The 26,575-nt window shown below is 36.2% G+C and overlaps 1 protein-coding gene across 4 annotated transcripts; it reads left to right on the forward strand.

Annotated features, from left to right (window-relative positions):
* Window positions 1–989: 989 nt before the first annotated feature.
* On the forward strand, window positions 990–25,525 carry LOC116171772 (neprilysin-2-like). Of its 4 annotated transcripts, XM_031488752.1 has the most exons (11): window positions 17,131–17,384; window positions 17,533–17,591; window positions 17,738–17,877; window positions 17,927–18,495; window positions 18,546–18,722; window positions 18,770–18,990; window positions 19,036–19,194; window positions 19,240–19,480; window positions 19,525–19,693; window positions 19,743–19,993; window positions 24,057–24,972. In XM_031488752.1, exons 3-11 carry the CDS (start codon window positions 17,769–17,771, stop codon window positions 24,393–24,395), a joined length of 2,235 nt encoding a protein of 744 aa, XP_031344612.1. In that variant the 5' UTR covers window positions 17,131–17,384; window positions 17,533–17,591; window positions 17,738–17,768; the 3' UTR covers window positions 24,396–24,972. The 4 variants fall into 4 exon arrangements, with proteins under 4 accessions (XP_031344611.1, XP_031344609.1, XP_031344612.1 ...); XM_031488751.1 differs by lacking the exons at window positions 17,131–17,384; window positions 17,533–17,591 and adding an exon at window positions 990–1,178; XM_031488749.1 differs by lacking the exon at window positions 17,533–17,591 and having other exon boundaries at window positions 17,130–17,384.
* Window positions 25,526–26,575: the final 1,050 nt, after the last annotated feature.

Genomic DNA, 26,575 nt, shown 5'->3' on the forward strand with positions numbered 1-26,575 from the left:
TTTAGACACGTTTTGGACTGTTGCCACCACTAAAATGTTTATCCGTCTTGATTCGCAAAATGAGGTACCGTGGTAAACTGGCCCATTTTCTAAAACGTACTTCGTCGGTTTGGTGTTCTATTGACTACAGTACAGAAGCTGGTATACCCATGTCCTCAGATTTTAATGCCGAAATTCGGCATCAACATATGTAAGTACTTTGGGTTTTATCTTTTACCTTTGCTTTTGCGCAATTTTATTACATCATTTAACCCGTCGTGATTTGTGGTTACCTTATTGATCAGGATCATTAAATAAGCAAATTTTTGATTAGAATAGTATTTCATTAACGATCGAAAAGGAAAAACCACGGTATTTGTTGTTTCCCGTAGGAAAAACACATACATAATTCTTAATTCTTGGACCACAAAAATTCAATTGCCTCATTTATAAACTGTATTTAATTAGCTTAGTACTTATTTGCACAATGTTAATGTTATCAGATAAGGTTATGGATCCACAACGATTTTAAATTAAAACTCCACTGCTGCAATACACCAATCCATTTTCAGCGGTGCATAAAGCCTTATAAATTTCAACCAATTTTCAAAGTTTTAAGGGTAATATGATTACAAGTTTAAACAACTTTTCAAACTCCCATTTAACTTCCTAATATATGTACTTATAAGTAGAATCAATAAAGTCAAATTGAATATTCTGCGCTAAAATTTTATAAATTAGTCTTCGGGGTGCAGAATTCGGTTGTTTGCGGAAGATGATCGCAAATGGAATTGTTATCAGTGTGTCGTTGGGATGACGAAAAAAGTTCAAGTTCGAAGTAATAAATATAAACCAGGTGGCTTCTGTCTCTTGAAAATTCAATAAAAGCCAAGTAGTGACACCGAAAATCGTAAAAATTTCGAACTTTTCGCGTAACTTGACAAGGCACCCGTGAGTCGATAGAGAGTGGGGAATACGGTTAGGTTATATAGCGGGATAGCAAAGCTCTACAGTTTATTACTGCTTCCTGTCTGTTTTAAACTCATATTTATCACCTCTCTTTAAGATATAGGAATGCGTGATTGATTTCTTTAATATTTGGCATTTTTTTTATCTTAAAATATCGAACTGTTGTGATTATTCAGTGTTTTCGTGTGGAACTTTAAAATGACTTCGGGGGTTAAGCAAACGGTGATCAAGTGAGTATTTTTTAAATTAACTTTTAACGCTAACAGGTACTTAGAGAATTGAGTTATATAGGAAGCGCGGTTTGAGGACAAGGCTAAAAACGCTCTTCGAATTTTTATTGAAAGTTGATGCGTGATCTTGTAAACTAATAATTGGGAGATTTTCTAATTTATTATTTTGAGATTCGTGGTGAGAATTTGCTAATTAGCCACAGAAATAAATTTCACCCAGTTTTTTATGCAAAATTCTTGACCCAATATTGTACTTTCACTATGCGATAATACACCTGGAAGTTGACCTGCATGGGTACAACGCAAGGACAAGTAAAATGATAATACTTATAGAAATGTGACAAATGCTAACAATAAATTTCACCTTCAAGCTATCGTCAAAAGTTGAAATATCTAATGTAGAGTACATGCCACTTTGGACTGAATAATGTAAACATATTTGCGGTACTACTACCTACTTCTAATCGAAAAGTAGTGTTCGCAAAGCCGCGAACTTTCAAAACAAAGTAATCCTTTAGGATCACACGCAACCTGTGGAATTAGGCATTTTAGGATAACCTGTCGCAAGAAGTTAATTTTAAAATTGCAAAAACGCGCCGCAATCTTTAAATGGAGTGTAACCAGGAGATTTAATTTAAAAATTTAATGAGAAATCCCGCGTCTCCACTCAACATGTTGTTTACCCTTACTTAAATGAAAATTCGTAACGGCTCCGCTGCATTACAAATTTGAGGTAGGCGATTAGTCACCATCGTTATCTGACAATAACACGAACGCTTAGCGAATAATAATTGCGAGCGTATAACGTATGCATTTAGTTCGATGAACAATGCGCAAATCAATAAAAATTAATTAACAATTACTGTAGCTGTTTACCTCACTCTTGAAAAAATTATGTAGATAGTATTCGGTTTTCTATAATTGACGCCAATTAAATCGCGATGAATTTTAATTTCCTTCTTCCATGACGCGTAGAAGTTCATAAGCGCCCAAATTACTAACAATGTGTTTCCCAAACATTAGCCCACTTAATTTGCGAGTTTATCGGAAGAAAAAATGCGCAATCACATAATGGAAACAAACAATCATTGATCTCGTAAATTTATTCATGTATTAATTATTCGAAAGAGATTGATGATTGGATTCCCTCTGTTTTTTTACACATTTCTCAAGGCCTTTCGCTAAAAAAACAAGTCGCCGCTCGTGCGATATGCGAAGGGTCAGTTAGCTTAGGATTTGGCGATGTCATCTGTGATATGGCATGTCCTCGCTTTCAACATCAGATACCGAACTTTTTGAAATTTGTCATCTTATATTTAATTTAAGGCGCTTTGAAAATATAAACTGGTTCTAATACAGATTTAGATACGTTATAACTTATAACCATAAGATCACATAAAATCCAATACAACTGAATACCTATCCTCAACTCTCAAGTACGTTTTTGGGCTGTAACTGTTTAACCCGATAGTCTAGTCTGCATATTTTGAAAGCTTCTTCTATTCTTTAACCAGACCCAACTTCGGTTGCGATTTCCATCACCTTGGGTCAGTTGCATTATTGCTTGGTCTTCAAAGCAAGAACTTCAGTTACCCACCTGTTATACTTTCTGGAGAGCCAAATTAGAATCATTTATTTCAGTGCGTTTAACTGCAGTAAATGTAGATAAATGTCATGAATTCAGTCATTTTCCCGATTCTAGTTTAGTTGAAGCTACAAATTTTTGTTTCACCAAAATATGTATTTACATAAAAGTAAGGAAAATGACACCTTACTGGCGAGGAAACATTGAAGGGCGAGGCCCCTATAGGGCCGAGTACTTTAATTTCCGAGTCAGGTACATTTTACTGACGAGTTTTGTATTAAATTTTACCCGAAATCGTATTTTAATATAAAATTTCAATTTTTATATAGAGCTTTTGGTTAATGTCAATCTGTCAGTGATGGCAGGAGAGACATTTGGAAATGTTACAAATGAGGCCGGTAAAGTGAAGGTGCGACCGCTAAAGTGACAGGTGCGGCCAGTTAAGTGACAAGCGGCAGGAAACGTAGTCTGCTCTGCTTCCGTCATGGAAACTAAAATTTCCTGACAGAAAGTAGGCATGAACATGAATGTTTCAGGACGATTTTGGGTAAAAATATAAATTCACACCCGTACACACTTTATTTATACTTCCCTTACGTAGGTATGTGTACCTTTAGGCTAAATCATTTTTATTATTACCTAATAACTCCTACCTACCTACTAAAAACTTTAGTTTAGTTACCGTTTTCTTAGCGCTAGCTTGGAGGTAATATAACTCTTATAGCTGCACTTGAAGTGTACAGGAAAAATAGCATATTTTGGTGACAAAATGAAACTTTGTTTTTAATTTCATCATGGCACTAGAAATTAGGCTCTACCAAGTCCTACGAAAATACAAGGGACCTAACCCCCTTCCTGTGGTAACGAGCAGGGGAGAAATTTTAAAAAAGTACATATTTTACAAACTATGCGAGTGAAGTGCCATTTTCATTTTCCGTGTAATTTTTTGCACTGAAGCGAATGAGATCGTATCCTTACTTATAAAAACAATATTTTGAGTAATATGAATGGTTTTTGTCGAAGTTTTTGTTGAAAAAATGGAAAAGAGACAATATTTTCAAGCCAAAAGTAGGATTTAAACAAAAAAACAGTTGGAAAACTTTTACACTATTTATTAACTGAATATTAAATTAATTCTTCATCTTCTACGAAATCACTGAGATCATCGTCATCGATGTGTACAGGGGTTGTATTTGTCCAAGTCCGAGTTGGAGCAAGAAGCCCCTCGTATATTTTACATACAGGCCTCCAGGGTATCCCACTTTTTACGCATAAGCACGAGTGGAACATCCACTTTTGCACAAGCAAAAATATAAGGATTTTAAGAATCCATAAATATTTTCATGGAAAAATTTTGTATACAGTCTATATTTACCAAGATATATACTATATTCCATACATAACGGGCACTCTGTAATATAATGTTATATACGTAACTAGGCGTAAATTAGATATCGGGATCTATTGGAAAGTTAAACGCGGAAAGCTCCCCCCCCCCTCCCCCTTTAATTAATGGAACTAAACCTATCAAACGCTAACTGCAAAGTTTACGTAAAATCAAACGCAAAGTAAATCACCAAAATAAATCACCACGGAAATATCAAAATCAAATACAAATATGGAGCGGTAAAGTGAATATTTCATGAAGAAAACAACATTGAATGGTATAAATGGAGCAATTTACAGAAATTATCAACATTTAATAAATACGGTACTTACAAATTTAACTAGAAAAGTACCCATGGACCCTCCAAATTAGGAGTTTTCTTTTCACTTCCGGAGCGGGGACCTAAGAAAATACGAACCGGCCGGTGTATTCGGTTAATACGGTCCAAAAATTAAAAGTTCCTTAATTAATTGCACGGCCTGCAGACGTCCTAAGAATCAGTATTTGGTTTTTGACATTTAAATTAATTAATGGCCGTTTGCACCGACAAATTTAAGTGGAGCTTAGCTTAAACGTAGCTTAACTCATGGCGACGATTATTAAGACAATGGTTACCATTGATTTTAAGCTACGCTTAAGCTAAGCTCCGCTTAACTTTTTCGGTGCAAACGGCCATAAGAGCGCTTATTTTGACACCACTTACTACTTAACCGGATGCTGTTCCTGCAACTCATTTGCTAGCTACTAATTATACCTACTCATTCAATGGGCGAGATGAAATATCAAAATTCGGTAATCCAATTGACACCTATTGTTAATTGGAATTTTGGAATCAACCGGTCTCGACTGGTTATAATCCTGTTTTCAATTAAAATAAGATACTGAAACCGGCTAATAATGCCTTAATGGACAAGAGACAAGAGCTTTCAGACGCAACAAAGATAATTGAAATATCTCGACGAGAACGGTTGCAAACGGCGACTTAACTACAGCTTTTGTTTACGGTAACGGCGGTTAAAACTCAACTCTACAAATGAAATCAATTACCTTTACCTTCTATTTTGAACTGCTAGAACCAGCATATATACTTTTACCACGATACTTTTACCGATACCGGGTGTGCAGAACTCCAACAATTTTAAATTTCGCCCTTATCATCTCCCATTTTCTTAGTACCCTGTAACTAAGGCGTACTTTTTACTGTAGGTATATTAAAAACGTAGCAGATAACACAATCATTCGGGTCACAATCGAGGATAATTTAATAAATGATCTCAAAAATATTACAAATACGACCGTGTAATATATAGATCTGCAATATCAATATTTGAATTCAGATTAATAAAAAGGGGATTAACACGTAGTTAGAGCAAATATTAATATCAAAACAGGCTTCCGAAGAAAGCAACGGAGCTATAATTGTTAAATGAATCTCACACAAATGTAATAATTACAATTCGATTGTATCGAAAACTAGTATATGTAATCAAACGTTAAATCAAGGAGTAGTCTAAAATAACACAATTTACCTTTGAATTCTGGTCTGAATTCAGAAGGGCGCGTTCTGCAAATCTGTAACATACAATACAACAAACATAATAATAAAAAGGGCAGTGAATCGCGGTGCACATCGGCAATCGGACATAAAAACTGTAATTAATACTCAAGAAAAAGCAATAATTCGAACGACTTTACCCTAGCAACAGACTTGTCACTCGTAGTTAGTATTAGACGGCTGGTCTATGTATCAGAATTGTCATAATGTATTGGAATTTACTTTCTGTTATTGGTTTTACATTTTGAGAGGAGCGTGAAACACGTGACTATATCTCGCCATTCGCCAATGAGTTTTGCGGATTAGGAATTGAATTTGTGAACTGTCGACTTTTTTGTACGATTACGTTAGATTTATAATTGCATGAACAATAAGCTGAAAGTATGAATTCTGGATACTCTTTGGTTTTCGGCAATCCTAGTATTCATCATTGAATTGGAATATTTCAACATTCGTTCTTACAAGTTCAGGGTTGGTTCCAATACCGACTGAGGCTTCAAATTACAGATTCTTACATACGTTGAAAGAACACCTTTTGAATTTCCTTCTCAGTTTTTAAGAATTGAACCAAAGGAAGATTAGAGTTTCCATTTCCTAATTTAGTGTGTCATTTTAGCAAAACGAATAGGTGATTAATACGGAGTACGTATGACAATCTGAAACAATTTTGATGACAAGCCATCTTTAAGTAAAGGTGAAATTGGATCAAAATTTTAAATAGGATCTGGCATCCAATTTTATAGAAGATATTACTTCAAGCGTTCAATAAAAAATTAATTGATTGTGTAAAACGCATTTCGGCTGCAACGTATGGTTATGGAGGCAGTAAAGGTTACCAATGTTTTTAATTGGCAATTTCACGCGATAATTATGAACATATTTCACCTTTTTAATTTAATTCGGATAAACAGTGATAATTTGATACCTGCGCCCTTTTAAAGCCTATGCTATATACTATTCATTTCTGACTTCATTAATTTATTTTCTTTATACTGTGCAATGACATCGGTCATATCCATAATTTTGCTACTTTACACGATATCAACCGTAACTTGCACACATTTACCTATATCGAATGATCTAATTATACCCATTGTGAGTGAATCTGTTAATTTCTGATAATTATTATTACATATTTGTGCTTCCATGTACAGTTTAATTCGCCACAAACAATGCAAATGCACGTCGTCTCATTAACTGGTAAGCATCAGTAGCTATACATTGACATAATGATGATAATCAACAAATGAAACCAAAAGTCATTATATTCACACGTACAATTAGCTAACGTTGATTGTAATTACCACGTCTCTAGAAATTGCAAAACTTTCCAGCTGCACATCATTGTTAATTTTTAAGATCAACACAGCCTTTTATTGCCGGTATACCACTTAGCGCCTATAATAGACATGCAAACCATATCAGGTAGGTACAGTGCCTTTGAACTATGACTTCACTTTTATAATGTTTGCGTGTATTACGTAACCACAAATCGTTTGCAATTTTACACATTATAATACTAAAAGGCGTACAAATATTTTCCGGTAAACAGCATTGGTACATCCGGCCGCAAACTACAACCGTATCCAACGTGCCGATTAATTCTTTAAAATTGGTAACCTTGCAGTTGCCGCTTTAAATTTACATAAGATTCTAGGTTACTTTAAACACCAAAGTTGTACGTTTAGGTAATCGATCGCTTAACCTCCATTCCGTTCATCGCGCGACCAACGGTATTTTGTCAATTTTTTTTATCGTCACCAAGAAAGTTTTTAGATTTCTCAGCAAAACTTTCAAGTTCACGCGACACTACCCGCTTTGCATATTATTCGGGCATTTAGCGTAAGAAAACCCTCGCAGTAATTAAAGTTGGCTAATTCTTTCTATTATTTATACCGGAGAATGCTCCACAAAAACTTCGAGTTGAGAATTCGAATTAGTACTTTAAGATGCTTAAGACATACCAATTCGAACTACTTTCTAAATTAACCTTTATACCGGTAGTATTTATAGTCTCGGCGTATTGTAAACATTTACAAATATCGTAGTAGACTGAGCCAAATGTGCCCATTGTACCTACATATTTGCATGCTACTTTATTTTGAATTATTTATTGTTTTAATTACTTGGTGTCCATTAACATAACGTATGCATTTATTCCCACTCAGAAGAGCTAGAAGTGGGTAGATATGTGTTCAAAATGAAAGAAATTGCACTATTATTCAAAAAGTAACGCCTTTTGAAGAATGTGCCTTATTACAAAGATAGTTGAGGTATCGCAAAATTTGATACTTGAGAGGTGCTGGTCTCTCTAACAATGATCTTCGTTGGTAAATTCAGCCATTTTTGCAAATAAGAATTGCAAAGAGCAGTACCGTGTGTCCTATTTTGGTTGAGACTGCAGTGTATCTCTGCGGTTTCTAAAGATAGAGACCCTGTGCCACTTTTTTGTGATACCTTTAATACCACACACAGAATCATCTATAACTACGTTTGTTTCTAAGATAGAGGGTGAAAACTTTTTGAGACGCTGTCGCATCTTACTACCCATGTAAGGTAAAAAAAAAGATCAAAACTGACTATTTAGACATTTTACGTAGAATCCAGTGGCGTAGTCGAAATGTTTGGACCACCGTTCCTGAGATTTGACCTAAAGTTGATCATTTTTAAATGCAACACTGTATATCTTAACCGTAATTTTTTTTATTGGTTTTCCTGATTACATTGATGCATCGCAACCTGTATTTTTTTTTATAATTATGTATTGTCATATTTCTGAAAGTTTTGAAATTACATATATACCACTACTGTCAACCATTTTATTGATGGTATCGGATGCCTTATTTACAATAAACAAAACAAATTCTGCACATATGCATAGCCTAGTATTTAAAAGCCGTAAAAAATAAGGTTCTTATATTTGGCTCATGACTAAAATTTAAAACAATATAGGTTGTGATACATAAATGTAATCAGGAAACAGAATGCAAAAAAATTGACGTGAAGATATCCAGCGTGTTGCATTTAAAAAATAACCAGCGTCGGGTCAAATCTGAGAAAGGGTGGTCCACATTTTTTTACTACGCCACTGAATCTACGAAAAAATATCTAAAATAGGCATTTTTTTACTTTTTTATCTTACATAGGCAGTAAGATACGATAACATCCCAAAAAGTCAAACTTTTTGTTTTCACCTTGTATGTTCGAAACACATATTTCGTTGATGGCAATCATCCAGATAAATTATTTTCATTATCGTGACCAAAATTTGTTTCACAAGACACTGTGGAACCTTGAAATTCTTTACACTGTAACAGTAACTTTACTTATTTCTGCAAGAAAAATTTAAATCCAAACCTAAATCCTCTCTTTTAGTGATTACTATCAATTCTTTACGACAGAATATTTCCATCTGCTTGTCATGCCAGCTTCACTTCAACATGGCAAATTAATATTTCGAAAATTAAGAGTCAATATACATTCGTTGCCAACTTCACTTCTGAGAATTAGTTAGTTCAGACTCCAATTATTACGATTAACTATGTTGGTAATTTTAGGAGAATGTTCAAACACCTCATTAATATGAATCAGTTTTTCACTTTTCAGTATTTTTGATTACCAGAGTTAGCAGAACAATTTTTAGTTTGCATGTAAAAACACCTATGAACCAAAAATTGCGGAAAGTGACAGTTCTTCTATCTGTCAATATGACGTGAAATTGGTAGTACGTTCCGCGCAAGTTACTGATACAAAGCCTTTCCCAGTCCAATATATTTATTTAACCGGCTAATGCCTGTTACACGTATCGACCAATCCCCTTAATCCGTTGAATAATATGATGTACGAGAAATTCATTGTGCCAGAAACGCACTTTAATTGCCAGTTCTAGAAACCAACATCATTACTTTTAATCCACTCTTTAATGCAGCCTCGACATACCTATAGAACTGTTCGCCTGGATTTTGAATCGAAATTCGCAAAAAGTTCATTTATTGGTCACCTTTCCGTGTTTCGTATTCGAACTTTAGAACAACACTAGCTTGGGACTTTAGGTCTTTTGCATATGATTCGTGCCAGCGTGCAAGTGTGCTGTTAGCAAAGATGTTTCGGAAAAATACTTTTAGTCGGGGCGTTCTCAGTCCCTTTGATCCTTGTTTCTTTATTGCTAATGCACCCTGCAGGTACCTGGAATTATTTCACTTTATTTTCACTTTATACGCCGTGTTTCACCGGCCCTGTCCTTTTTGACCATGCGTGTCTGCAATTGATACATCCTCAGTGGCCGTTCAATTCAATTCTCAGGCACCTGGAAAGTCGCTAAGACATAAGTATTAAGGGATTGGGGGCAAAACAATGCCTTTGATGGAATTTACTTCACTGAGCAAGATGTAGAGCATATATAACTGCTGCAAATACGTAAAGTAATAACAGCACGTCATCTGCATATTTGTACAAGAACCAAGCATTAACACGAGAAAATAGCGCAATGCCATAGTTTGAACCTTGAGCTACGCCGATTGATTGGAAATTGTATTCGTTCTACTGATTTTAGTAACCGAGAGGTTAGCAAAAACTTCGTACACTAACCTCTTCTCATCATGATTTTGTAGTCACCATAAAAATTAAAGTTATGGGCATTCTTTGAGATGTAAACGGAAACCTTAGGTTGAAGGCAAAGTGAGGGTCCACATCAAATGACACAGGAGATGAGCCCTCACTTCTGTATAACCGAAATATCTTCATCATCCGTAACAATAATTATCAAATTAGATATTGAAAGCGTTGTCTATATAAAGTGAAATGAGAAAATAATTTCACCGACGAGATTATTAGAAACAACAACCAATCACCAAATGTGTTTTTTTTATACAACTTTCATAATACTATACATTATTGTTCTTGACCTTAAAATAGCTTCTTTGCAAAATGAAAATGTAACAAGGACTAATTCCGAAAGTGATTATTGATCTTTTTTCTTTTCTGCCGCATCTAATTATTTGATGTACAAATGAAACCACTGTGTACCTTCCCTTTTTAATGTAGGTACGAGTATTTTGGTAACAATTAAATTGTGTAACCCTCGTGGGATTTTTGCAACGGCCAACAAGGTCAAGATTTAATTGAGTGTTATTTATACAAAAAGAACGGTGTGACACGTTGCTCAATTAAATATTCGGTTCCGACTTTTCGTAGTGAAGTGAGATGAGGTTGCGGTAAGTAAATGTGTTAAACAGTGTGTAAATACTTCATTTTTAACGTAACACATACGTAAAGAGTGAAATGCATCTGTGGCAATTGTGCACACTTTCACTTATAGAAAAAATCGTCAATTCTACATTTCCTTATTCCTTTAAATTTAAAACTCAATTACGTACCTACACACAAGGTCGTCGTAACCCAAAAAATAAGCATCTTTTTGGAAAAATCTCGTAGCAATAAAAAAAGTCAGTTTCCTACTTTATTGCAACAAAAGTTGTATGCAGTTTCAAAGAAAATAAAGTTGATGACGTTTTGAGCAACCACACTATGGGAGTAAAGGCTCGAAAGTTAATTTTTTTATTAGCAAGTTTATTAACAAAACAAAGTTAAGTACTTGTCTACTATAAACTACATAACTTACAAGTCATATAATATCAAAGCCCCTGAATATACGAATGACATAGATAACGAATTTCTTGAGGGCCTAAAGTGCGTGTCGTGTTTCACTCGCTAATCGCAATGAAGCGATTGCATTACCTCTATAGTAAGGTTTCATTTATTTACACTATTATCACATCTTTACTCAAAACTGTAGGAAAAAAGACTATGACTTTAATTGTTTTTAATTGGCGGGCACGATGGGATATTACTCACTGGAAAACTAAACAAAAAACAAAACCTTTGTTTAAATTTAATGATTATGACGATCATACAATCAACGTTGCGGTATAAAACTATAACTTTTGTAAATCCTTACTACGTAGGTTTATTAAAATAAATATAAATATAATACTATAGAATTAGAAAAAGAAAAATAAATAAGGGCATTCTGCTAATAAGCCTGCACCCCTGCATTACTTTTTGATATAGTGCAACAAAACGAGTCGACATCTTACACCAGATTTAGGTATTCATGTTGATTTCTTCAATGTCGTAGTTAATTGTATAGATTAGATTAGCCACTTGTCTTTGTATCAGTTATTACACTTTTTTTAAACGTCCTAGTTTGTGTTGTCTATTAGTCTGATTTCGTAAACCCGTAAAGGCATCTTAATGGTTCCGTTTTACATATTATGCAAAAATGCTCCTTAAAAACCATTGGGTCCCAAGTTTGTTATTATCCCTCTCTTGATCTGGGCCCTCAACAAGCTTGCGCCCAATTACAGAGTGACCCGCATAATGCTTTTCAGAGGTGCCACTGCAGAGTGCAGAAGGTTTTAAGTTGTTCTATACTACTCCTGTATTTACCTCACGAACTTCGGAGTAACCGACAGAATGCTCAAAACTGGTCTAAGGAAATTCCTATCTCTGTCACAGATGAAAGATTCTTACCGGAGTCCAGGTTCGAACACCCGACCTCCAGCTTTTATAGCTCAACGCTCTACCATTGAACCACAAAGTCGGTAAGTGTTTTACCGAGAAATTTTGGAGTGGTCGATTTTTGAAAAAAAAGGAAGGTCCCAGATCGACCGGAAAAAGCATTATCTTATAGAATGTGGTCTGTAGAATCCAAAATTTCAAACAGTTCCAAGATTGGGCTACTAGGTCAAAAGTTACAGCCCTTTGAATTTTTTTCGAAATTGGTTTCTAGTCTATAACTTTTCATTGAGAAGTCTGATCGAAAAAGTACGATTCGTTTTGGATTCTACGCACCAAAATTAATAAGAAAAAGTATTTTCCCGAGTAATTTTGGAGTGATCGATTTTTGGAAAAAAAGGAAGGTTGTACATTGCCTTTTTTTTTGAGCCCCGAAAAAAAAATTATCTCAGATCGACCGGAAAAAAACATTTAATTATAGAATGTGGCCTGTAGATCCCTAATTTCAAACAGTTCCAAGATTGGGCTACTAGTTCAAAAGTTACAGCCTTTTGAATTTTTTTCGAAATTGGTTTCTAGTCTATAACTTTTGATTGAGAAGTTTGATCGAAAAAGTACGAATTGTTTTGGATTCTACGCACCAAAATTAATAAGAAAAAGTGTTTTCCCAAGAAATTTTGGAGTGATCGATTTTTGGAAAAAAAGGAAGGTTTGTACACTGCCTTTTTTTGAGCCCCGAAAAAAAAATTGTCTCAGATCGACCGGAAAATCACATTTTCTTATAGAATGTGGCCTGTAGAATCCATAATTTCAAACAGTTCGAAGATTGGGCTACTAGTTCAAAAGTTACAGCCTTTTGAACTTTCTTTCGAAATTGGTTTCTAGTCTATAACTTTTGATTGAGAAGTCTGATCGAAAAAGTAAGAATTGTTTTGGATTCTACGCACCAAAATTAACAAGAAAAAGTGTTTTCCCGCGAAATTTTGGAGTGATCGATTTTTGGTGGAAGGTGGTTGTGGAGGGTTACCAAGGAGAAGGAATAACAATAACAATTCTGTAACTCTTAAAATAAAAAAGTTCTTGTTTTACATTTAGTGGTCGAGCATTATTTAATCTGTATCTACTCCGCCCCAAACGGGTGGAAGTTTTTGATAATTTTTTGCATTTTACTCGTTTAGATACATATGGTTTCACTTTTCAGTGTCTAATAGGTACCGTAGCAGCGTTTTCAAATTCATTTTGATTTCATTGATTATTTAATAATATGGGATTAGATAAATACAAAAAGGAAATGGTTCTCTTAGAGACCTGTTGATCATTAACTCATTTACAATTGAAATAACTTGCTTTAGTTTTGGCATACCTTTTATTTAAAATTTCTTTGATATCCAAAATACCATATACTATTATTTAAATCTTTTAGTTTAGGGCGGCGACTAAATCCGTTAAATTGTAATGTGAACCGAATTAAAAATTATTCTCATCAGCGAACCCGATATAAGAATTAAAATTGCTGCTCAGAAAATATTATTGGCACTTCAGCAGTCACACCGGCTAATTTACAACCGAAGTACTAATTTGTTCTTAAAGTTTAACGATTGCAATATAATGCACTGGCCTTACTGGCTTATATAGAATAACGGCGGATGCAGGTTTGAGGTAACTGTTCACGGTTAAACTGTTGATTTAATTGGCAATCAATTTTATGGAAGACAACGTATAAATAACTTGCTGAATAAATCGATTAGCTTACCAGTGTGTCTTCAAAATTTGATTGTAATGCTACAAGGAGACGTAAACAATTTCTAAGAACATTGGGAAACTAAGCCATCAGAGAAAACCCACCGAAATGTCAAGGTTCAATAGACTGGTTATAGTTCTGTAACATCATTGTGGTCTCTTCACTTTATGAGGATCACGCTTCCACTGAACACTTTATTGTTACGAAAGATACAGATTTTAACTTTATTTCATTTGTACGTATTCTAATTCAGCTCTCATTTTAACTTGCATAAAAATCGCAAATTTGAACAGCAACACACCCATTATTGTCTAACTTTTAGAAGAGATTCGATTTGAACTCACTGCAGATCTCTTAGGGGTATGATCACAACCCTAAAATTCCAAATGAAATAATGGAGCAACTGAGCTAAGATAGGCCTTCATTGCGTTTCATACTCGGTTTCATAAACCATTTCTCAATGACAACTTCAGGAAACTCCACTTTTTTACTTCAACAAAACGACTAAGGCAGATTACCCGAGATTTAGTGTAAACAAATTTACACGCTCTTTAACCGTCGCATAACTCGTGGCAGCAGCTTCATTTTTACGTTGAATCCAGTATTTAAGGGAACACCATACTTCCAAAGTGCTTCCCCATTTCGTTCCGTTATCGAGATATCTTAATGAAATTTCTCTCAGTACATATCCACCCCCCGCCACAACAAAATAATTCAATGTTAACTTCAAATTCCTGGTTTCAAGCAAACAATGGTCAGGATCAAACTCCTTAAATTTCAAAAAGGTCACACCAAATTTTTAAAGCACTTGAAATGAAGTTTGGGCACAAAAAAACGAAATTAAACGTATTTGAGCATGAAATATCTCTCTTCGTTGTTAAAGGGATCGAATAAGCACACGACTTGCATATGGTATTACAATAATAAAATTTATTCCACGGCTACAATAGAAATGAATCATGAAATCTAATTAATAAACTTAGATCACGGACGGCAAACCGGCCTCGAACTTGGTATACAGCCTTCTTTTACTTACAACGGCACCTCGGCTTCAAATAATGGCAAAAAGGTATTTTCCGCGAATCGAAACTTGGTCTCGAACATCGGTAAACACTTTCTTCTAAAATTGGCAAAAAAACCTTCTGAACGCGTACTCCAGGACTTTCCTCCTTATATTGCATCCAGATTTGACAACCAATTAACGACCCTTGGCAAGTCGATCAACCAATCATCAGCTCGCTGCGAGATGATGCTGGGTTTTTCTTACGTACACCCATTTTTCTCGGAATTATCTTACCAAAATCATTTTTGACAAAAACAAACAATTTTTTACGATTCAAAAGCCACCTTGTGTGACAATTACATTAATCTCTTCTAAAATAAGCGAAAACGCAATAAATCAAGTCGGAGCTGTCACAAATGCATTAACGAACAAATTGATAGCGAAGATTGAGATAAAAATTTTAATCAATTAACGGAACGGAAATCACCTCCAAATGACGAGAGCTTTTAGAAGGTTCAATAATAATTAAAATATCTTTACGGGAACAATTAGGAACGGCATCTTGTTTTTCTTACAGCGACTAAAACGAAAAATTAAAGCAATTAACTTTACCTTCTATTTCCGACCACTAGAAGATAAATAAATAGATCTGGAAGCGACAGTTTCTCGTAAAGAAGCGCCCGGTTGAGTTCGTCCGTGTACTCAGTGTTCGTTTAATCTGGTCGATTCCATGGTGTAAAACCGGGTGCTTCGTTACAACAGTAGATAGAAGGATAGGCTTTCGGTTATGATTTTGTTGTGCTTTTCTTCAAACATATGCTCGCTTTACCAAGAAGTGGACACACGTGTGTAAATTGAATGTGAAAGGTATTTTTTTTTATTTGTAAAAACAAAGTTTGGTTTTGATATTTTCATGGTCAATGATAACGTGACACGTGACAAGAATTTTTTCCCACCCCCGTTCTGGGTGCGCCTTTGCAAAAAACTAGTCAAACCCGTTAATTCCCTGGTTAATTCTATTCGCCTATGTGTTGAGAGAAAAGTAAAATTTTCGGACTTTCACTGAAACGCGAACCACTGAATCTAAAGTTTACCGGATACACTTGGGTATCTGTGGACATCCTTGGATATCCTGTGGACATTTACTACTGTGTGCATTAGATGTGTACTCCGGTTTCTCCCTCGGGTAGGCGTATCTATTTTGGGATACCTAATTCTTTATGGAAGAAACCTAGTTAGAAATATGCTCGAGATTACTTTTTAAGCTTCCAAATGACATAAGAGGTTTTGCGCCATCCTCCTTGGTACTCTACTCATCTCTGAAAGGTTTAATTTTTGGGTTTTTCCAAAGTTTACAGCTCTACCACTCTACGCGCCTATGAATCTATCAAATTTCATGAAAATTTTAGAGGATTAGTTGAAAACTGTGATTATTTCCTGTGGAATAACCAAATTCTTTTACTTAAACTCAGAAAAAGCTTGAACTTTTGCCAATATACAGAACTGTAAATCGGCAAATGTTGGATTTTCTGGCCCGTCTTGGGAAATATTCGAAATTTTCTTGTTTTCCTTACAACCTGAGCTCTTTAATTGCACAACTTTTCCGTAATTTGACCATCGTCGTATCTTGAATGGTTTCTGAGAGTCCCATGATCTTGAATACAATATAGTATAGTGAAAATTAAGTACAATCGTGTAAAAAATACCATTGCCATGTCAGTCAATTAATTTTCTACCACTTAGTAGAACAGAATTATTCGGACAATCAATTACCCTACTTGTACTTGAAAGGTTAACAAAAAACGGTTAGATCTTTATCAAACTTTTGGGGTTCATTATAGACCTCTGATGTCATTAATAAATAAATAAGATACAAGGCAAAGGTAATATAACATCATTGTATTTTATAAATACAATGGTAACATGCATAGCCGCGATGATTAATCCTGAAACTTCAGCGTTTTCCGAACTATCCTCGTGTATTCAGCTAATTTGATAGGTACGTCCGTACTGAAAGTCACATTACGATATCGCACAATATGTTCTGTTTTATTGATATTGCAACCATTCATTAACATCATAATCTTATCTGAAAGTGTGTTTTGTTTATTTTAGCCGGTCATAAAATTTATTGGAGCGCCAGTAAATCAACCGCGAACATGCTATTTCGTCAGTAGTCGACATGTGATGGTTTCAGTGGTTACACTACTTTCTAACTTTTAATACTATTGAAAGTGAAATTTTTAATTATGTGCTCCCTGTGTTCCTAATCTCGACATTTCAATAACATTCTTATTATCAGTTATCTACCTTGTAATTAACAAAGTGAAAGTGCAATGCTGCGTTTAGACGACGAAATTAGCTATAGGCGAATATCAGGTCCAGAAGGAATAAAAACATTCTCATGTTTCCAATTAGGGTAGGATATTTTCTAGTCGTTAATAGCCGTAGGTTGCGTAACCTTTCTTTTACCTAAACATATACTATTCCGCAGTTGGAAATCGTCCAACTTGTTGAGTATAAATAATTGGAGACAAAACGCGGTTAAATATTTTTATTTTTTTTAGCAAATGCGTGTAATTTCTCTCACGCGAACAGTTAAACAACTTTTCGAATAAGGCTATAGGTAATTGAAGCAGGAGAGCGATTATACTGAATGCATAAAACTTACTTCCAACACATTGATTGGCATTCCAAGCAGTAAATGCTTGAAATTCAATTTCAAGGTGTAGGTCTTGGGCATTTAGATATTTCTAGCAATTTGTCTTTCAGAAATCCGTCATGGTGGAAGAGGCGAACAAGCATGGAAAGATGTCTGACGTTACTTTCAGCGGTAGTCTTCTTCATTACCATTGCTTTGCTCATAGCTCTTGTAACCGTATTGTACAACCGACCTAGTGACAAATCAAGCGGTAATTGCCAATGTTATCCCGAATCGCCTATTGAAAGGGTTATTTGCAGATCTTATCCACAGTGAAGCATTGCAAGATGATCGACCAGATTCTACAAACACAATTTCCGACCAACACTGCGTGAAGAATGTATGTTTAACAACAGGATGCATTCGTACAGCTGCCGATGTTTTAAACAATATGGACCAGACTGTCGACCCGTGTGACGATTTCTATCAATTTGCATGCGGTAACTTCATCCAGAAGACGAATATCCCAGACGACAAGTCTTCGGTTACTTCCTTTAGCGTTATCAGCGATCTGCTACAAGAACAGTTAAGGACGATGATAGAAGAACCGGTCAAACCTCGCGAACCTAAACCGTTCGTGCTGCTCAAGAGAGTTTACAAGTCGTGCATGAACAAAACCGCAATCGAATCTGACGGTCTGACTACGATAAAATCAATCCTGAAGGATTTGGGCGGATGGCCGGTGCTAGAGGGGCCGAAATGGGAAGAGGGTAAATTTAACTGGAGACAGTCAGTTTACAAATTCCGGAAAGCGGGATACAGCGTCGATTATTTCCTCGACTTTTCTATTGGCATCGATTTCAAGAATACTTCACGGCGAGTTATTGACGTAACTATAACGTTGCAACTCTCTTTCTTCACTTCATCATTACGTTACAGATCGATCAGGGAGCTTTAGGTTTACGAAGAGAATTCCTGATTAAGGGACTTGACGATAAACTTGTGCGCGCCTACTACGATTACATGGTCGACATCGCCGTTATTTTTGGGGCCGATACGGAGGTGGCTAAAAAGGAGCTGAAGGAATCGTTGGATTTCGAAATCAAACTTGCCAATGTAACTCCCGCTTCTTCCTGAATTTTGAGCTTAAGTGTAAATTTTAGATTTCACTCCCAAGTGAGAAACGAAGAAATGCCAGCTTATTGTACAATCCGATGTCAGTGGCCGATCTGCAACTAAAGTTCCACAGTATTCCTTGGTTAGAGTACTTAAACTCAGTATTAGACTTGCCTGAAATTAAAATCAAAAACACCGACATGGTCATTATTAGTGTTCCTAGTTACATTACGGAGTTAGAAAAATTACTTAGCAATACACCCAAAAGGTAACTAGAAGAGCAATTAACCAGAAGTTGAAACTTGCGTTGTAGGATACAAGCGAACTACGTCATGTGGCGAGCTGCTGCTTCTTCGGTATCGTACCTCACTGAGCAACTGCGCCAACGTCAATTGCGGTACAGCACAATTTTGAGCGGTCGCACAGAAAGAGAGTCCAGATGGAAGGAATGCGTCGATATAGCTGCTGGAAGGTTAGTAACAGGTATCTAATGAGCTCATTGTAAAGTTAAATTTAGTTTGTCTATTGCCGCGGGTGCTTTATACGTTCGTAAATACTTCCACGAGGATGCCAGACAAAACGCCATAGAGATGGTTTCCGACATTAGGAACGAGTTTATTGATATACTAAAGACAGTTGAATGGATGGATAACGTTACAAGGAAACACGCTCTGGAGAAAGCAGCTACCATGACGTCCCACATTGCTTACCCCGATGAGCTTCTCTCAGACCAAAAATTGGAAGAGTTTTATGGAGGGGTGAGTACACTATCTCTTTTTCAATGGCTGAATTACATTTTCAGCTCGATTTTAAATCTGATCACTACCTAAGAACCATGCTGAGTCTCACATTGTTTGGAACCGAGTATTCCTTCAAACGACTGACAATGCCAGTAAACAAAACCGAGTGGATTACTCATGGAAGGCCTGCTGTTGTCAACGCATTTTATTCAGCAATCGAGAACAGTATACGTACGTTTTACTTTATTTTTAGTTTAGGTTTAATCATTATACCGTACAGAATTCCCCGCCGGAATCCTGCAGGGGGTGTTCTTCAACAATGATAGACCACGATACATGAACTATGGGGCGATCGGTTTCGTAATTGGCCACGAAATCACTCACGGATTTGATGATCAAGGTCGCCAGTTCGACAAAGATGGAAATTTGGTCGACTGGTGGGCGTCCTCTACGAAAGAAGCCTTTAACAAGAAAGCGCAATGTATCATCGACCAATACGGAAACTACTCCATTCCAGAAATTGGATTAAACGTAAGTTGATTGCATTTTCTTTATTTCGCATCACTGTAAATACGCCCGCTTCGTAGACATTACTAACATGAGTACGTCGATCGCATTACTAATCACGTTGTATCAAATTGTAGCGTTCCCAGTTTGATACAACTAAATATACTGTGAAATTAGGGAAGTTGGAAAAGCACCTCGTGCTTTCTTGACTTAACTAAAATCCGTTGGATCAAAAATTTCCAGTAATAAAATAAAATGGCTTTCTATGTGAACTGATGTCAATATTTGTTAGCGCTTCTCTGTGTAAAGCATAATATTTTATATGATTAAAAGGAGATCCTTTAGGTTTTTTACGTTACGCTACCAGCTAGGCAATGTAGTAGTGGCTCGAACTAGCTAGCGTCACAGTGTCGTCAAGAAAGCTCTATATTCTGCTAACGGTATTTGAATGCAGATTTTACTGTCCCATCTTTGAGTTGAGATTATATAAGCCACAAGCCAACAAACTATGATTAACTTCTTGCTAGTTTGCTAATGATCCAAATGACCTGATCCCTCTTCTACTAACAACATCTGCCCACTGTTTCTGAATCACTTACATTCTTTACTAACCAAAAATCGACCAACGTGATCACAATTCCTTTCCCTGGGAGCCCCCTTTTTGGTTTAGAAACGTCTAGTCATCTGTGAAAACCCAAAACCTGTAACTACTTTTGGTGATTTCTATGTGTGACAGCACATATGTGTACTCCTTGGTAATAACCAAATTGGGCTAATGCTTCCCAGCGCATTTTGCTATAAAAGTGTTCGTGGCAACTGAGTATATAAATTGATTACGCGTTCAAAAGTTTCAAAGGGGAAGGGTACTTAACATTCAAGGCGCCAAAGAATCTCCAGTGGTTCAGTTCTAGAGAAGGTCAAAGACTTACCTCTTTTAATTACCTACCCTTATCGGTTCTATTGACAACTTCATCTTAACTTGGAGAGCAGACGAGGCGTTCCTCAAAGGTAATTTAAAAACCACATCGAGCTCTTTTGGTGCCCCAAAAACTTCGAAATTTCTTCAGTTTTTCGCTTATAACTCCTAAACAACGCATTCTAGCGAAAACATTACCCAGAGACAAATTAAAGAGCGTCTACTGAGTCCACAAACTTTAAAACTGGACTAATTTATAAGGTACTATCGCCGGCTGAAGGACGACACGACTAAGGTGTACCATTTGACGACTTTCTGGCTTCTGTAGCATCCAAAGTTCTGGTCTTATGAAAACACCCTTGTAACAAAACAAAACAAAGGAATATGGTGCTTGTCCCCTCCTATACCTCGAGCTCAAGAGCTTCGGCCTTCTCAATTTAAGTGTTGAGTTCGAAGTTTCGACTTGTGGGCATTAACAGAGAAAATGCTCACATGTCATGCATATTCAAGGGCAGTCAGGGGACACATCTTTATTCACCTGGCATAGGCTCACACTTGATGATGAAAACGCCTCTAATTTGGAAGTACTAAACAATGTTGGGAGGCCACATTCCTTTGAAGAATTGCAGCACTCATCAATCAGCTCTACTTTGCACAGTTGCATCACAAAATTGTCTAAACTCAAACAGCTAAACTGTACTTCAAGTTGGCAACCATTGTAAAATGATCGCTGGTAGACTCGCTTGGAAAGTGTACAACAAATGTTGCCTTACTTCCCCACCTGTGGCCATTTTTGATAAGATAAATTATGCCAGCTCTATCTACCAAGACATGATTAACCTTTCAAAAGCCGAGTTGGGCCGTTTCGTAAAATACGGACTGATATGACAATATTGAGCAGATGGTAATGAGCACAATTAAGACAAGAGGTAGAGGCCTAACTCATGGACGAGGCATTACTGATAGTACCATCATGAAATGGATTGCATTTGTGCCTCAAATTCTGTGCAATGTGAAGACTTCTGTGGCTTCACTTATGCATCATCCGAACAGCAGCTCGATGCTTCCTATTACACAAGGTACCATAGTGTCGACCATCCTTAATAAATTTGTGGCATACATAAACTGTCACTACAACCCTCAAAGAACAATCTGCAATTTGTGATGGATACTGAGCCAAAAGTACCAAGGTATCAGAGCGCGATCGTCGCCAAAGAAAACTTTCTGCAGCGACTGTCCTTATTACGAAAACCATGAAGCCACAATGCTGAAAGAAAGGGTCCTGTCTAACGAGAAGAATATCAACCGACCAATTACATCAGAGCTGTTAAAGACCCTCTTCATGTCACAACATCTACCAACCTCTAAAACCATCAGGGAAGGGCGCCGTCATCCAACACGTTGTTGCCTGCAGGGCTGCTGGGCACCTTCGCTCTTCCTCCACGCAATCGGTGGATGCGACAGCACATCAGCATTTTTTCAGCAGGGGAAGATGAAGTTTGTTAATGCCATTGAGATCAACCCACAGTTGAGGAATGGTGCCCAAAACTTGCAAAACCCTTAACATTTATTTATGGAATTTGCCATATGAGAATCGTTAAAAAGGATCAAATTAATTAATTAAATTCCCTACAACTTTGATCACAAGAATATTTTGATAGGACCAGTACTTTGGATGCTACAGATAAAAATACGGGAAAAATGGTGTCTTTCAGCCGTCGATTACTACTTACCATTAGTCCAGTCAATCGATGCAGAATGTAATGCTCTTTAATATGTCTGTAAGGTTTTTGCTAAGATGCGTTGTTTAGTTATTAGCGAAAAACTGAAGAAAATCCGAAAATTCCAAAGTTTTTAGGGCACCAAAAGTTATGCTCAACCCCTAAAGGGGTACAAATTCGAAAAAGTATCAATATTTGCATTTCTTCTGTCCATAATTCCTACGGAAAGATGACAGCGCATCCATAAGGCGTATTTCTCATGTGTGCAATAGTAAACAAGTACAAATTGTGCACAACTCTTGTGCAGATAAAGCGCATTTTTTTAACCCAAATAGCTTTTGTTTTGACATCACCAATGGATATATTTCTTGCAGACATCTCAATCGCACTTTGTGAGTACCCTTTTCCGAAAATCCGTTCTTGAGGTATAACGGAATGTACGCGATCACGATAAGAGGTTGAGGAGGAGGGCTATGGTTGGTAGAAATTCATTCCTTTCATAGGAGTACCATGAAGGATAAAACTAGTACCACTCCCCCCCCCTCCCCTTCCACCCCGTACTTTGATCAGTCTGGCACACCTTCAAGGTATAGGCTACCTACTGCAAAAAATTCCAGGACTCATGGACCAATTTCCTTAGAAGTAGTTCGAAACTACAGAAGTGGGTCCTGGACGGACGAACGGACGGACGGTCGGATAAAACGCAAACAATAGCAAATTTTTTTTAATTCTTAAAAATGCGCTAAAAATTTGCTGTGGCTCGCCAACCACTCGCACACCTGCCGTTTTATGTCTTAAGGATACGTGTAACGTGTACCTAAATTTAGTTCAAATCGGTTCAGTTGTTTACCCGGAAATGAGCGTACAGACAGACAGACCGATCGAGATCATCGAAATTTTGTTTGATTCGGTTTCCTGCTGCTTCAAAACGTGTATTTCCGTTTAAAAAATGGGAGGTCATGTTTTATCCCAGTACAATACCTCCATTACTAACTTGCAGGTGGTAAAAATGTTTGCATTCGTTATTATTATAATCTCTGATACCAAATTTTGTCCAAGTTTTCACATTTCCTTGGTCAAATAAAGAAAAATAGTAGCTTTCGGGACATTTGCGCGTGTAGCTCCTAATGTAGGTACAATGGTACATATTTACTTAGAGCTTTAATTTATAATGTATATGGTTACGTTTTTCTATTTGGAGCCATCGCCTTAACTTCCTCGGTAAAATACTAAGAAACGCAACATCAACTTTCAACACGAGAAGCAATATTGTAATGGAATTTGGCATAGACGAGCAATCAAAAATCCAGAGCACGTGTAAAACGCCATTTTATTTTATATTGGTTACGCAGATCTTGATCCGATACATTTTGATTATCATCACTCGTGCCATTTCCAGCACTATACGAACCTCTAGTAATGGGCCTCCCCTTTTTACTAATTATTACAGTTGAATGGCATTAACACGCAGGGAGAAAATATAGCTGATAACGGTGGTATAAAGGAGGCTTATGTAGCGTATAGTAAGTGGGTTAAGCGAAATGGAAAAGAGCCTAGACTGCCCGGTCTAAACTATACCGGCCATCAGTTGTTTTGGATTTCGGCTGCGAACGTGTGGTGCTCAAAGACGCGTTTGGAAGAGATCAAGCAGCTTGTCGTTATTGATGGACATTCGCCGGATAAATTTAGAGTAAACGTACCGTTAGGAAATATGGATTACTTTGCTAAGGACTTCAACTGTCCTAAGGGAAGCAAAATGAATCCCGCCAGTAAATGTAGTCTTTGGTAGTGATCGAAATTATTGCTTTTTATTTAAATTGACGACTTTTGTACATAGGTTTTTATATCTTAATCTGTTTTATTGATGTAAGTATGTAGAGATCTAAATACCCAACTGTTTGTTAGTGATAAGTATCCTGAATTGTAAATAATATCGTGATCCAGCTTTTAGATAGTTTTAGAACCACTACTTAATTGCACAGCCGTTTGTAGTATACTTGCACAAATTGGTCCGCACTTGCACCTTTGGTGGTTTTATACAGGTTTCGGTTATAAACCTTATTGTTATGTACGCTCTTATTTTCATGACTCATCCATTGCGTACCCTCAACGCCATGTATGAGTAAAATAGGTTTGTTGTACATAAATGTATATTTTTACAATGTAAAAGCACCTAAAGCGGTTTTTTTAAATTATAAACTTCGTAAGTACCTAAATAAATTATTGCGAATCTAGAGAACGTGAGAGTAATTTGTTAAACTACTTTTAGTTAAATGGCATCAACACACAGGGCGAAAACATTGCTGATAACGGTGGAATAAAAGAGTCGTACCTCGCCTATAACTCGTGGGTTAAGCGAAATGGTCCGGAACAAAGGCTTCCTGGCTTAGACTTTACCTCTGAGCAAATGTTTTGGATTTCCGCAGCAAACACTTGGTGTTCAGTGTATCGCCCGGAAGCTTTAAAAATAAGAGTGTTAACCGGATACCATTCGCCAGGGAATTTTAGAGTACTAGGACCGCTTAGCAACTTAGCCGAGTTCTCGAAAGATTTCAATTGCCCGAGTGGCTCCAAAATGAATCCTGTGCACAAATGTAGTGTATGGTAAAGTTTTGGTGCCATTTTTTTTTATAATATTTGTGATAACATTGTACTACTCTCATTTTACTTAACCTATTTATGTTTCATTACAATTTTTCATGAAGACTGTACTTATCCCAATGAAATTAATGTTCGAATCCTAATTTAAATTAATTTTATACTGTAGATTTTTTACGTTGTTGATAACTGTGTAATAGCTGTAAGCAAAATGTTTGTTGATCTTTTGTTAAGGGCAGTATTTTTCGTCACTGTTTGGTGTAAATAATTGAAATAGGAATATTTGTGATTCAAAATTAATAAAATGGACATATGAATGTTTTCAAAGGAAATCATTACCTACCCTTCAATTTAAGATAACCAAGGAGGTACCTGTATGTTTTAATCAGTTACATTTTAGGTAGTCGTTATACGCAAACATTATAGGATTTTGTGAAAACGCAGCTTAATCGATGCCCGAAGACAACGACCGAGAATGGCAACGGGAGTTAACATCCAGTCATTATATTCTTTACTTTTTGGCATGTTGGCCCAAGGACAAGGTCCAAAAATTCTCTCCCTTGCAGTATACTTTATTATTATTGACGGAAGGACACCTTGGGGTTACCTACTCGGTTTTTGAAATGAGCATGAGGAGGCAAAAATGAATTCAAGTCAAAATCCTGGCGAAGTGTTAACGTTAAAGGTGATGATAATATGAGAAATATTAATAGATTGTTGAAAAATTTTGCTAAAATATTAAACAAAGTGCTCTAATTTTTGTTCATTTTTTTGTATTTTGACAAAATGACTATAGGAATAAACGCAACTTCTTTTGATTTTTGTTTTTTTAAAAGCAAACGAAACAGCTCGTTATTTTTGTTTAATTTAAGTACTAACTACTTCCTTCCACTACCTTACTAATCAATAAATACCGTGTTTCTAGGTTACCACATTATTTCTCCCTGACTACTTACTACACGCATTTTTTTTAACAATAAACATCAGTAGTTATATCTTGCTTGGGATTTAACTCTGCGACAGCTTCGAGTTCTATAATAGCAGCATTTATGGTTCGTATTCAGTATTCTCTGTTACCGGTTCCTCTGCATCACAATGCTCACTATTACTAGTACCATTGTTATTAAATACAATGCTAGTACCTACATGAAATATGTTCCTCACTAATATTTGAATTACTAACTTTTGGTGGCAGCATTTTAGGTATATTTTGATAACCAAATTGCCTAACATTTTTTTAAATTAACAATACATCGCTAGAATTAAAGTCATTGTTGTTTGTTTTGGTAATGAATTGTCTGTTACGTCTAAAATAGTAAAATGATAATTAAAATTGTCCCTAACTATATATAATCTTTTATCTATAACTAT

The sequence above is a fragment of the Photinus pyralis genome, unplaced genomic scaffold (assembly GCF_008802855.1).
Source record: "Photinus pyralis isolate 1611_PpyrPB1 unplaced genomic scaffold, Ppyr1.3 Ppyr1.4_LG5, whole genome shotgun sequence".
NCBI lineage: Eukaryota > Metazoa > Arthropoda > Insecta > Coleoptera > Lampyridae > Photinus > Photinus pyralis.